General features: G+C 40.1%; 1 protein-coding gene across 2 annotated transcripts in view; it reads left to right on the top strand.

Moving 5' to 3' along the window:
• The window catches only part of THADA (THADA armadillo repeat containing), a 210315-nt gene that overhangs the window by 57159 nt on the left and 139364 nt on the right, over positions 1–13792 (top strand). Inside the window, exons 1-11 of one of the 2 annotated variants that reach the window (XM_031594879.2) lie at positions 3548–3731; positions 4671–4766; positions 6204–6298; positions 6724–6854; positions 8496–8644; positions 8813–8845; positions 9701–9749; positions 10672–10862; positions 11417–11511; positions 11792–12012; positions 12907–13598. In XM_031594879.2, coding sequence (XP_031450739.2) covers positions 4691–4766; positions 6204–6298; positions 6724–6854; positions 8496–8644; positions 8813–8845; positions 9701–9749; positions 10672–10862; positions 11417–11511; positions 11792–12012; positions 12907–13598 — 1732 coding nt within the window. In that variant the 5' untranslated portion in view covers positions 3548–3731; positions 4671–4690. Of the gene's footprint in view, positions 1–3547; positions 3732–4670; positions 4767–6203; positions 6299–6723; positions 6855–8495; positions 8645–8812; positions 8846–9700; positions 9750–10671; positions 10863–11416; positions 11512–11791; positions 12013–12906; positions 13599–13792 lie in introns of those variants that run through there. The other variant, XM_090135152.1, reaches the window with a different exon arrangement.

Here is a 13792-nt window from a genome sequence, read left to right as displayed (position 1 = left end):
ATTTGCTGCTACTTATTTCCCTTCTTTCTGGAAGGCTGTTACGTACACACCCAAGCGCTGAAGCTGGGCAGTCAGCGGCGCTGGAGCTGCGATGGTACGGATGAAAGGCTCTCGCAGCGGGTCCGTGTCTATGGGTATCAGCCCGCTGTGTGCTGCTGTCATAACGAAGGCGAACGAGCAGTGCACGTGCTCCCGTGTCATGTCGGCAGGGGGCCCTTCGGCCCCTGGGGCTGCAGCGAGCACACGTGCACCTCGGGTAACGCGTGCGCCTCGGGTAACCCGCGGTCTGAAGTCGGCGCCGAGGGCTTCCCAAAGTATCGAGTTTTGACAAAAAGTAACCAATGTGTCGCTTGTCTGACACCTTCAGGCACCATCCTCACATACCCATCCGCCTCGACTGGCACGTAGGAACTGTGCTTTGGTTGGGCTGTGAGCTGGAGAGGTCTCCGGTTGTACGGGTTCTCCTGGCGCATAAACCATCTGCACTTCCACCCAGTGTTCTTCTCCTGGTGTTCATTTCACATCTATGTACAGTGATGCAGTCTTCTTGTGTATACTCATCTTGGTGTCACTGAAAGTGCATGTTTTTGTGACTGAAAGAAAATAAAAGGTCCTAAAAGCTCCCGTATCCCATCTGATGATCCACCCAATTTCACTTTTTCCTATTCGGTTCAGCACAGCTCCAGTTTTCCACTCGGTTGCTTAAAGCATCCAAAGAACTTTGCTGAAACCATTCACATGCTGGTAGATTCCAAGTGCCTCTTGGATTTTTTAAACACTTGCCACTGAAAAATGTATTAAAAATATGATTGCTGGAATGGCAAGAAAGAAATCAGTTCACACCTAACATCTTCTGCACAGAATGCCTTGAAACACCACATTAGAAACAAACGAACTGAAAAAAAATGCTATTTGTTCAGATTAAAATATCTGACCAAAAGATGAAAAATCATCCCGCTGTTCCTAACCAACGCGTTATCGGCGTTTTAACGCAAACTTTGTCCGTATCGTTTGCCCAGAGTGGTTCCCGGCAGACAGACCCGGCACTGCGGGGAGCTTTGGGATGGGGGAGGCGTGGAGCCGGGGCAGAGCGGGGCTGTGCGAGTGGCAGCATCGGACCGCGAGAGGGAGAGCAGAGCCTGCTGCTCCGTCAGCTGTTCGGCTGCTTGTGTGGCTTGACGTTTTCTTTGGCTTCAGATGATAGTAACAATGCTCTGCAGCCGTGCGGCCCTGCTAGGTAAAGAGATGTGATATTCGAGATATGAAATAAGCATAGAAAATGCATACTCATGGAGAGGTATCAAACCTGAAACCAGAATGTCCGATTTCAGGGTTTATGAGGATGCAGAATATGATTCTGACATGCAGGGTCAGAGCCTTATGAGCCTGCCACAGCAGATGGGCCTTTTTCTACTTCTTTGTCACATGGATAATCATTGCAACAATTAGGTTTAGGTATGTATGTCTACAATTGGAAAATGTATTCCAGTAAGCACCTCACTATTCCAAAAGCTCCGATCAGAAATCATCTTCTGTAAGATCATTTTTACCTGGATTTTTTAGAAGGATTTCATGTATTTTAAACTTTCAGTACAAAAAGTACAAAAAGATCCTAGAGTACTGTCTGTATTAGTTGTCATGCAAAATTTGATATAAGTGAATGGATGATCTTCAGTTACTGTTGTAATTCGATGAAAATATCACTTGGTCTTTCCAGAAAGAAGGCAGCTTCAAAGGTTTTGTTTAAGTGAATAGAGGACAGGAGAAAGATAGCTCTTGTTCAGTTCACATTATCACCATGACATATCCTAAAACATTGCTCTTTGACGGCTATGGCTTGTCTTTCAGGGACAGGAAAATAGCATCTGACATAAATGAGCTGTAATTCTGTGCTTTGGTACCTGTGAATGGAACAATATGTACTCATTTCGATTACTGGTAAAGGCTTTTTTAACTAAGAAAAATACAGGTTTTGATAAAATCTCTAGTTTGCCTTTGAAAGCACGACCTCTTTTTAATTGTTTGGCGCCACAGCGTGGTAAAACGTTGTATTGCTCCGAATAACATCGAGTTTCCAAGCTCACGGTCTTCCTTGAAAACAGGTTCTCCACGTAAACCTTATTCAGCTTACTGGAGACAGGCGTACAGACCCTGAGCTTCAGGAGACCAACATGTACAGCTTCCAAATTCAGGTTTTCAGCAGTTGTGAGTTAGAATCTTTCCTTTGTGAGCAATCAACTTCGTAGGTGTTGATTTGCTGCAACTACAATGTTTGTAAACACAACACTGTAATGTTTGTAAACATAAACCTAGTATTTTTAACCACAAGTCCAGCACAGAGGAAGCATCTGATGGATTGAAGAGTTGGGCTCAGCCTTCCCAGCAAACTCAGCCCAGTCCCCTGCCTGTCCCAGCCTGTGCCTGAGGAAATGAGGTGTCATTTTCCCAGGGCACTGTCTCCACCTCCTTGTGGTTTAGGGACATTTTAAGCCAGAAGTTTTGTTTTGAAACTTTTGCTGAGAGTTTGCTTTCCTCCCATGACACGGTGCAGCTGCTTTTGAACATACGTAATTTTTCAAGAACCAGAGTTTCACAGAACAACAGAACTCTGTGGTGTAAGCCATCCATTTTATTTAAGATGTGCCACCTGCTTGTTTTGTTAGATGCACAGCAGGGTACAGACACCATTATTTCAGTGGCTTGTTGCTCCTCACCAGCAGAAATAGAAATTATGGAGTGGCACTTTTCAAAAGTAGTTAAGCCTGGATGGCTGCTCGTAATACAGCACATTTGGAGCTGTAACAACATCCACTACATACAGTGTAGTTTTGTGTGGCAGTGTGTGAGCCAGTTCTAAGTGATTTTGGGATACGGGAAACTTGGTGCTTTTGGGGATCAGAGCAAGTAAAGTGTGTGTGTGCCACTCTTTCCTTTCTTGAGATGACTGTGCTTTGCACTGCAGTACCAAAGCCCCTCCAGGAGGCAGGAAGCAGCTGGACTGTTGTCCTTTAAGGGACAGAAAGTGAGCAGTGGTACATGGAGCTGGAACTTACAAAGGGTTGATTCCTTGAGAGATGAAACTGAAGTTCTGAGCAATAACATTACACAGGAAGGCTGCAGCTGACCAAAGGGTTGAGCCTCATTTTCTAGGCTCAGTTCAGTGACTGAGCAAAGCAGGCAGATGGGCTTGTACTAAGATCCATCTAAGAAACAGGTAGATGTGGCACTGAGGGACACAGGTTAGCAGGCATGGTGATGGGCTAACAGGTGGACTGGATTTTATAAGTCTTTTCCAACCTTAGTGACTCTGTGATTCTAAGAGACACCAACTGAATACAGAACTTGCAGGTCTTGAAGTGAAGGAACCGCAGACCTGGTGTAGATGGTTAGAGATGCCGCTGCCACTGAAATGAGGATGCGACCGTCGGACTGAGCGGGAAGGCCGAACTTCAGGGGATGCCCAGCACACGCGGCCGCACGGCGCGGCGCCGAGCGGCGGGGCCGGCATTTCCCACGCGTACGGATGTAGCAAAACTTCCGGCGCCGCACCTTTTTCCCCCACCCACCCCCGGCAGCCCCCGCTCCGGCAGCGCGAGCGGGAGGAGGCCGCAGGGCCGAGCCCCGGGGCGGGGAGCGTCCGGCCCGGCGCAGGCGGCTGCGGGCGGCACGTGGTTCGGAGGAGCCGGGAAGGGAAGCGGAGCCGCGCCGCCGGACGAGCTTCTCCCGGCTGGGTAAGGGAACGCGGCGGGCACGGCCTCCAGCCGTTTCGCTTCCTCCCGCTCTCGCCCTTCTCTGTGCCGGGCCCTCTGTGGCTGCGGCGCCGGGTTGTTCCGTAGGCCGCCGTGGTCGGCGAGATCGCCGTGCCCCGATCTGCCTCTGTAACGCAGGGCGGCGTTGGGCCTGCTGCGTGTGCCCCTCTGCTGCCGCGGGGCGAGCGGCGGCCACGCAGCGCTGCCCGGAGGGGCGGCGTCTCCGGGAGCTGCGCCGTGCTGCGCTGCGACAGCGGCTCTCCGTGCTTCGAGATCCTCAGAAGCCGCCTGGACGCCGGCCCCGTCGTTCTGTGGGAAGGAGCTCCTCGGTGAAGCCGGCAGCACACATTTACTTTCTATTATCTTAAGGAGGGAGAACAAATTCCTTCTCGTAACGCCTACTTTAGTGCGCAGAGAACTGGCCGGTCTGCTTTTAAGAAACGAAAGTGCTTTACTGCGTGGTCCTAACCTTACATTGCTAACGCTAAATTAGTTTTAAATCAGTTTGATCAAATAGCATGCAGCAGAGCAGCTGACATTTTTGGTATCATTCATGTGCCCGTGCGTGGTGATGCTTTCAGAGTGTGTTCAAGGGACACCCCGCAGGCAGCATAACAAGTGCATAAAAGTTCCATTGAGAGCATCTCTGGTTCATTCAGCAAACTTGAACTTGTGTTTTCTGTTCTCCTCTTTGTGCCATGAAGTTGTGGCAAATCTTGGACAGAATAATTGAAATGGTTCAAAATATAGAAGAAAGAACTGTTGTCTTTTAAAAGAGATTGCATAAATAATACAGTAAGCATTATTCTAGAACTGTGAAAAGACCTCTATAGGAAGTGTTCATAATTATGCTTTTTAAACAGTGTGTTTTGCTGAGATTTTTTATTTTTTTTATTTATTTATTTATTTATTTTGGAGCAGGTGTCTCTTGATCAGTTAAAATGGTTTTGAAGAAGAAGAAGGAAATCCAGGTTGATGCATTCTCTCTTGATTGTCATCAGCTTGAGAAACTTCGAGGTAAGCTTGTTTTCCTCAAACTAAACTTGTATAATTACTTTTTCTATTAGAATGTAACTGCTGAAATAGCGTTTTAAAATTTTTTTTGTTTGTGAGGTTTTAGTTTTGTTTGGTTTTTTTTTTGTTACTTTTTTTTTTTTGTATTGATAACAACTTCTTACTGCTTCAGAGTTACAAGAATCTGTAGGTCACTGTGATTTTGTTTTGTAAGCTGTTTGCCTTGTTCTGTCAATGATGTGAAGGTGTTAGAATGCCCTCTGTGTGATCCTTCTTGCAGGTCTGTAATTCAGGGCTGAAGTAGTAGCCTTTAATATGTCAGATAATGCAGAATTTCAAAGAATCACAGAATGGTTGGGGTTCTTAGGGGCTTCTGGAGGTCATATTGAGAGTCTTTTCGCAACCTTCGCATTTTTTGTAGTTAATTGGATTTAAAGATACTGTTAAAATGCTCTTTTATTCTGCAGTGCTTTTTGCTTGAGGTAAGCTTCCACTGATATTAAAAAATAGACAAAACCAAATAACACAGGAGTTGAATGCTAAAGTTTCTTTGAGTTCTTGGTTCTTGGCCTTACAGATAAGAAATGAACTGTCAGACCTGAGATAATCTATTTAGTCTAATGTTTGTTGTCAGTAGGTAAGATCAAACTTTTTTTTGAGTTACCTGCAGCAGGTAGGTAGGAGGTTGTCCTGGGTAGGCTGGGTTGATTTTGAGTTTAGCCTGAACTGTGGTCCTGAGCAGTCAGCTCTAGGTAACCCTGCTTTTGACCAGGGGGATTGAAGCAGATGACCTCCAGACATCCCTTCCAACCTCAACAATTCTGTGGTTCTGTATGATCATCTTCATATTCAAGTTGAGGCCTACTATTCCTTCACAGTGGAGCCAGTGATTGCTTATTATACATTGCATTTTCTTCATGCTGCTTATCACAGAATCACAGAATGGCCAGGGTTGGAAAGGACCTCAAGGATCATGAATCTCCAACCCCCCTGCCACATGCAGGGCCGCCATCCTCCCCATTTAATACTAGACCAGTCTGTCCAGGGCCCCATCCAATCTGGCCTTGAACACTTCCAGGGACGGGGCATCCACAGCCTCTCTGGGCAGCCTGTTCCAGTACCTCACCACTCTCTCTGTAAAGAATTTCCCCCCGACATCCAATCTAAATCTCCCCTCCCTCAACTTAAAACCATTTCCCCTCGTCCTGCAGTTATCAACCCTTTCAAAGAGTTGATTCCCCTCCTGTTTGTAGGCTCCCTTTAGGTATTGAAATGCTGCAATGAGGTCAATTATTATAATTCTTAATAAATATAATCTTATATATAAATATAAATAACAATATATAAATAAAATAAATAAAATATATAAATAAAATATAATTCTTAATATAATTCTTATTATAATTCTTTTTAAAAAAGATCTTCTTCTCCCAAATGTAGGGTTTTCAAAGAATGAAGAGCAAAATCTGGCATCTCTGCTTCTGCACTGTGCACAACTGAGCAATGGCATCCAGCAGATCCAGTGTATTAAACAAGTAAGGTTTCACTGGTGTTAGTGTGGTGCCTTGGAAGTGGTAATGTATCTCATGCACCGTTTGTAGGAAGTATAGTTCTGAAATAAACTCTGTAACCTTTTAAGTGTTCCTGTGAAATGCAGCTGTTCGTCCTGAATATATTATATGGAAATGTAGTTCTAATACAAATTGGCAAAGGCTGTGATTACTGAGAGAGAATAAGGAAAGGCAAATGATAACATTTTGAGTTTGTATTTATGTATTTTTGCTAGCATAGATGTTCTTGGAATGTGTTGACACCTGAATCTCAACGGGCTGTGCTAAAGAACGGACGGGTTTGCATCATATACTCAAATGAGAGTGAATTCCACCTCTTTTAATTATGAGGGCATGTAGTGAGTTTATTTTATTGATTTTTATTGATCAAGTGTTCTTTTTGTTTATAGATTATGCCTTTGGTAAAAACAATGGATCAAAACTCTACATGTGATCCCATGCTTAAAGCCTGTTTGGAGATCTTGAGTGAGACATATTTTTCATTGGATGTGAAGAATCCCCTGAAAAAAGTATTAGCAAGGTAAAGAATAGGATAATAGCCTTTTTTTTTTTTTTTTTTCCTGTAATGCTTTTCTTACCTAGAACTCAGTAACTTTTCGTGTACTCCAAATTGCTGTAATTGCTGAAAATATTTTGTATTCATATGTGAATAGGTGCTCTCTTTTCTTCCTCAGTTAGTTCAAATAAAGTGCAAATAATACAATATATTGTTGGATAAGTAGCTTCAAAGTGGATTATTATTGTAATCCTCTTCCATTAATTGAAAGACAATAGAGTGTATAATTAACACCTAGAATTTTAAAATTTAACAGTAGAATAGAAATTTAAAATACATCTGTTTTAAAAGAATATCAACTTTGAAAACATAAAGAGAAGATGGCTCGGCAGAATCCTGACTGAACAGTATTTTTTCATGCCTATTTTTATTGTGATAAGTTTTTTGCTGCAAAATTGCTGTTGTATTTCTTTAGGTAACTTGTGACAGCCTTTATATGTTCAAGATGCATTGTTTAGCTGTCTTCATTTCTGTGCATGAAAACATTTGTTCCACTAAGACCTCCAGGGCTTCCATCTTATATTTCATTTAATGCGGGGGCTTCACAGTATTTTGACAGATTTTTGTAGCTTCAGAACATGAATGGCTACTTTAAAGTATATTTGATAGCTGTTGTTTAATGCTAGTAGAAAACTAGCTGCCTGCATCTCTTTTTATTGCTGTTTTTTCATACTGTGGCAAAATGTATCTAAGATCAGTGTTTATGTATCACTTGGAAGTGTTACTTTGTAAACAAGCTTTGGAAATTCTTAAATGGGCTCAGCAGAAAATATTGCCGTAGAGTTGTAAGGTATGTGACTAAAGGGAGGCTTCAGTTTTTGATTGTTTTAAGGGTAAGCAAAAATGTTAAGGAATTCCTAGGTATAGCTGGAGATAAGATAAAGAAAGAAGTTATACACAGAAATGACATGTTAGAAGATGTAAAGCGTTAGTAGATCTGGATCCAACTTAAGTGTTGTGTATCTTCAAGGATAAATATTCATATAGATTGTGATGCTATAGAAATTGTGGACATTTGGTTTAGGAATCTAGGTATAGAGTATTAGGATGTTCGTTAATTTACATTCCATGTGCAGGGATAATCTAAACCTTGCACAGGCGTTACATTAAAGGTACATGTGTGAGCTGTCCTTTCAGTTTTTTTGCTAAATTAACTCATTGAAATAATTTCTGAAGAAAATCTTGGAAAATATGAATTGGTAAGAAAAATACAGAGTAGATTTAATATCCTTTCTGTATTCCAAAAGGAATAGAGGAAGTCAGTCTGGACATTCTTAGATCTATCTTCTCTTTATCTTGAATACTAGAGATGTAGTTTTCTGACTGTGAAAGCAAAAGGACAGCAGTAGTAAACATGCTAGTAATTCTTGTAAAGTTTCAACTTAATTTATATTCGCCCTTTTTAAAAAAAAAAAGTTGTCACATTACACAATTGAGGTTTACAGGTATAATGTATCCTTGTGTTTGCAGAAACGATGAGAAGAGAGCTAGTGCTGGAAGCAGCATCTGTATATTATGGGAGATAGAGCTGACACTGACTTTAATCAGATGTTGATTAATACCTGAGTGTGCTGTAACTGATCATGCTGTTTCTTACTGTTGTAGTTCACTGAATGGTCTTCCTGAACAGTTTATGACATTAGCTGTACAAAGCTTTGTGTGCTGCCTTAGGGAAGAACTGAAAACCACAGATGTATATTTGTACAGAAAAGTACTGGACAACCTTGCTTCTTGTATGGAGGACTTCAGCTTAGGTACGATGAATATAATGAATATACTGTTTTCTGTTCTCACTTGCTCAGCATTGTTTTGCGTCTTGGTGCAGCACATAATAATAAAGATGTTTACATCTTTATCTGTGTTTAAAAAAAAAAAAAAAAGCTTTTTTTCCCCACTTGTTAAAGCGTATTTTCTTTCCTCAGGTAGAGCAAGTATTACGAATCTGTTTGAAGAAGGTAAAGTTATGTTTATTGAAATAATTTTCACTTTAGATTATTGGGGGAAGGTTGCATGTGAAGGATTTGTAGCAGACATAAATATCTGATTTCCCCACGATTCATTTTTAATGACAAGTACTTTTATATGGTACATTTGTCAAGGATTTCCCCTTGATTTGTACGTTTAATTTCAGAAGTCAATCTTGCTTTACTGAGCACCTCATATACAAATCTGGAAGGGTAGCAGTGAGTGATTTTAAGGATCTTTTGGAGTCATTATTACTTTACATGAAGTAGCCTCAGTCTTATGCCTTGTCATGAAGTTAAATATGATTATACTGAACTGTTAACATCTAGTCTTGACTGTAGCAGGCCCTGATCTGCTTTGGCAAGAATTTAGTTTGGTAGTAATTCTGCACAAGTCTGATCTGCTAGTGAGACAGCTTATTATTGAATCACATCAATTCAGACCCATACTGAGTCTATCTGTAAACTGTGAGATAGCTTGACATACCATGACCTGGTATGCAAATAAAGTTCACAGCTTCCTGTGGACCTTTTATTGCTGCTCTGTCTTTGGCTGTTGGGAATTTCACCTTTTCACTGAGGAGCTCTAATTCTGGATTAGACAATGTGGGTTGGAAACTCTAATTCTGTTCCAGTTTGTTACAAACCAGTGTGAGATTTTGTTTTAGCATTGCTTCTTTGGGACTGCACTGAATTTTCAGTTTAATTTGTTTACAGAGTGGAAGAAACACCACTACACTGATAACTTTTTGTTGTGACTGTGTGTACTGTGTGTGATGGCTTTGCTCTTTTAAATAAATTAATTTTCTTTTTTGGATAAATTTATCACATAATTATTTTCATTAGTTCTTCAGTTTCTGCAAAAGTCTCTACTTGACATACAGGAAGAAAACAGGCAAGTGAATTTAATATAAGCTGTGTTTTATCTATTTTCATTTCATTCTTGCAAGATAATTTAATGTGGAATGTTACTTTGATAGCCATGTGTTGATGACAGATGGGAATGTTAGTTTACACTGATACATATATTAAATAAAAAAGCTGCTGACGAGTTTCTTTTCTTTTGTGGCAATATGATGATATATGAGTGGAAAGAAACAAAATTAAAGATGTTAGTCTTTAAGGCACTGATACTGTGTTAGAGCTATTACTTCTAAGTGAGGCCTTTGAGTTGTGGTTTTGCTATCTGAATTGTGACTGAACACTGTAATTAATAAATACACATATTAAAATTCAGGTAGAGTAATTCCCTTCTGCTTTTCATGAGTGTTTAATTCAGCACTGATATTCTGTTAGTCATGGCAGTCATCATTTAGAATCTTGGCATTTTCCAGCATGACATAAAGTGAAGCCCCCTTACTGTGGTCTCTTACCATGTGCCTGGAGGATAAGAGTGCTTAATAGAGAGTTGTCTATGTTACAAGTTTACGTGTTGTCTGTCTTCAAATTTGAAGAATGTTGAGTGATAGAAATATAGTCTGTGCATGAGGGAACTCTTTGATAAAATAAGGAGGGACCAGCACTGTGTTTTGTGAGTCTTTAATTTCTGCTCTGTTCAGGCACAGTCAAATGAATGAAAGTTTGTCATGGGAACGTACAGAAACTGCAGCAGAGTTTGTTCATTTTCATTTTAAAACGTTGCCCTTGTGTCTACTTCTTGTTTACTGCTAGTTGCATATGTGGTCAACTCAAATAAGTTAGTTTCTACCATGAATTCTTTTTGAACTTGATGGAATGTGAGTTTCTGGGAATGGTAATGGATTTTCGTTTCATCTTTGTAAGCATATTATCACACCTTATTTTATTTTTCCCCTCAGAAGTAATAATGGAAATCGTATTGTTCAGACTCGATTGATGCATGATTTATTGATGGCCATTAAAGTTTCAATGATGCTTGTACAGAAATTACAAGAAAATATTCAGGGAAGCCTTTGGAAAAATCATGAGTCTTTTGTTTGGCAAAGTATGTGTAATTTACTGAAAAGCTCCACAGACTTCCTAACGGATGGTAAGTTTAGTAACATTCAAAGACAGGCATTTTCATTATATCAGTCTTGTTCTTTTTGCAGTAAACACAACTTTTATGTGGAAATACTTGTCTCTTGTATAGCTTGAATGGAGGCTGAACTGTGACGATTAATGGGAGTGGGGAGCAGTAGTAGGACTTCTTGTGAGCTATGACCTGTTGCTCATAATGTATTTCTGTGTGACTTATGCAATCAGATCCGTTACTTAGTGTACTATAGCTAATCAGGTTTGCTTCTTATGTAGATATGTGGTTTTTATGTTAGAAATTTCTATAAATGTAAGCAGGCTATGCCACAGTCCTTTTTTCTTACCAGGCAGTTCTGTATTTTCTGTCTGTTGAAAGGTATTAATAGCTTCCTGCTGCACTCATGTAAGAATTTGTTAGTAGTTGCTATATAGACTGACACTACAGACTTGCAAATATGCAACTATAAGTCTTGGAAAATTCAATAGCAACAGTATAATTTTGATACACAGTTCTGCCACATGATGCTTACTTCACTTTTAACTAAAATACCTTTCTTTGCCATGTAGAAACTCTCCTGCAGACTGTTCAGACTACATCGGGACTGGCCTTTATTCTGTTCATTAGGGCTATGTATGAGCCAGCTGAAGAATTACCTTCCTTGGTAAGCATATATCTTCTCTAAAGGTAATGTCATTAATCAGTCCTCCCAGTGTTTTAGAGGCTTTGCTAATTCAGACTGTGGGACTTGCCAACCTCTGTGTTGGCCTTTTGGAATTAAATCATTTGTTCTTCATATCACTATTTGATACATATAAGGTTTTTGAATTTGTGAGAAGAACATGCTAATAATCTTTCAGATCTTCTAGGATTTGTGCTTGTGTACAGAGTGTTTTTTTCTCCCGTGCTAAGACGCTGCAGTAGGTTTGATATTGCTCTTACAGATCAGTGACTTGCTCTGTGGATCGAGGAAACTTGCAGGCGTGCCAGCATGGTTTGTGAATAACTGTGGGGCTCTGTGCACAGAGCAGCCCTCTGACTCCGTCCTTCTGTTCCTATGCCATGGAGCACTGGCTATGCTGGATTGGAAGAGTGGCAGCATGGGTGAAAATGGAGAGAAACTATTACTGGATACCGCATCAGTCTTGTTGTCTCTGAGTTCAGAGTAAGTCTGCAATTTGATTTTTATTGTTTCATGTTTTTCGGGGACGGGGTTAAATTTCTACTTGCTTTTTTGCAAATGTAGTGGTTCTAGGTATGTTCAGTGTTTCCAATTTAATTAATTTGCTTTTCTTTACAACTCATATCACTTTTTTAAATATATTCAGGATAATTCTATAAATTTCAAAATATAAGGGCTGCTCCAAAACTAATGGAGATTGAAAACTAAAAAAGGTTGAATCTTCCTCTCAGTATTGTGTTAGATTTTGCCATGTGACAGGTGGCAGCAGAGGGGCAGTCTGACAAGATGGTGTACGTAGGAAGCAAAAATGTGTCACTGAATTCATCTATGTGGAAAATATTGCATCCATTGACTTCATCGATGTTTGCTGAGTATTTATGGAGATTAAACAGTGGATGTGAGCATATTGTCCTGGAGGTCAATTTTATAATTTTGTTTTTCGATATACAATGAATAATTTTATTTATATATTATCTCATTTTATTTATTTGTTGATTTGTTTCTTAAGACAATGAAAACTTCCTGAGCTGTTCAAGAAGCGTGCAGTAACATAATGCTGTGAAATACTAGCATGCAGAGGTTCAGTTTTGTTCTCAGCTACAAAACAGCTGCTGTAATGGCTTGCCAACATATTTAGGTGATTTTAGCTGTGAGTGGTTAGCAGCATGCCAGGTGACTGTGAGTGTGCAGTTCGAAACATTTGAAACCTTTTTACATTCCTTTTTTTTTTCTTCAACAAATGGATAGCATTTCCTTATCTGTATAAGGGAAGGTAAACTAGCGTGATGAGTAGTTATTTTGAAACAGAATTTATGTATTTATTTTCAATGTAAGTGACAAATGATGTTCATGAACTTTGTTTGTTCTTTTGAAAAGGTTAAAAGAATCCAGCATGGCAACATCTTTGTCTAGAATCCTTGCAATTTGGACTAATTCAGCACTAGCTGCCCTTATTTCAGACTCACCAAATCTAAAAATGAAACTTAATGGAAATTCAGAAGTGGTTGGGAAGCTGCTGGAATACGTTTACACACACTGGGAACACCCTCTAGATGCTGTTAGACACCAAAGCAAACTGATATTCAGGAATCTTCTTCAGATACACCGGACCATCATTACTGGATCTGATGAAAAATCAGACCCATTCTTTGCAAGGCTCACCAAGCGTTTACTGAGTTTGGAATGGCATGTAAAAGGGAAATATGCTTCTCTTGCCTGTCTTGTGGAGTGTCTGGGTACTGAAAATATACTGCAGTTGGACAGATCAATTCCAATACAAATACTGAATGTGATGAATGATCAGTCTCTTGCACCCTATGCTAGTGATCTTTTGGAAACCATGTTTACAAATCACAAAGTCCAGTTTACTTCAGGTTGTCAGAAAAGCACTTGGATTGACCAATGGCATGACATCTGGGTTTCTCCTCTTCTTCTAATACTGTGTGAAGGGAACCATGACCAAACTACATATATAATAGATTACTATTTACCAAAATTACTCAGATGTAGCCCTGACAGCCTGAGCTACATGATTAGGATTCTTCAGGCTTCTGCAGATGCTAATCTTGGTAAGAAAATAAATGTGATATTTGTAACTATAAGGATTTAATTAAAAAAAGAAAGATCTTGGAAAAGTGATTTTCAACTCCTGGTAAAATTAATTTGGGAGATAAAATTCTGGATGGTGTTTATTTCTGTTAGTGTTTCATGGTGGGATTTGTAATAATCTTGAGTATCTTCATGCTGTGAGCAAAATAGTCTG

The sequence above is a fragment of the Phasianus colchicus genome, chromosome 2, assembly GCF_987193195.1.
Source record: "Phasianus colchicus chromosome 2, bPhaCol1.hap1.1, whole genome shotgun sequence".
Lineage (NCBI taxonomy): Eukaryota > Metazoa > Chordata > Aves > Galliformes > Phasianidae > Phasianus > Phasianus colchicus.
The sequence above is the reverse complement of the archived record's forward strand: the minus strand, read 5'-3'. Positions and strand labels throughout refer to the sequence as shown.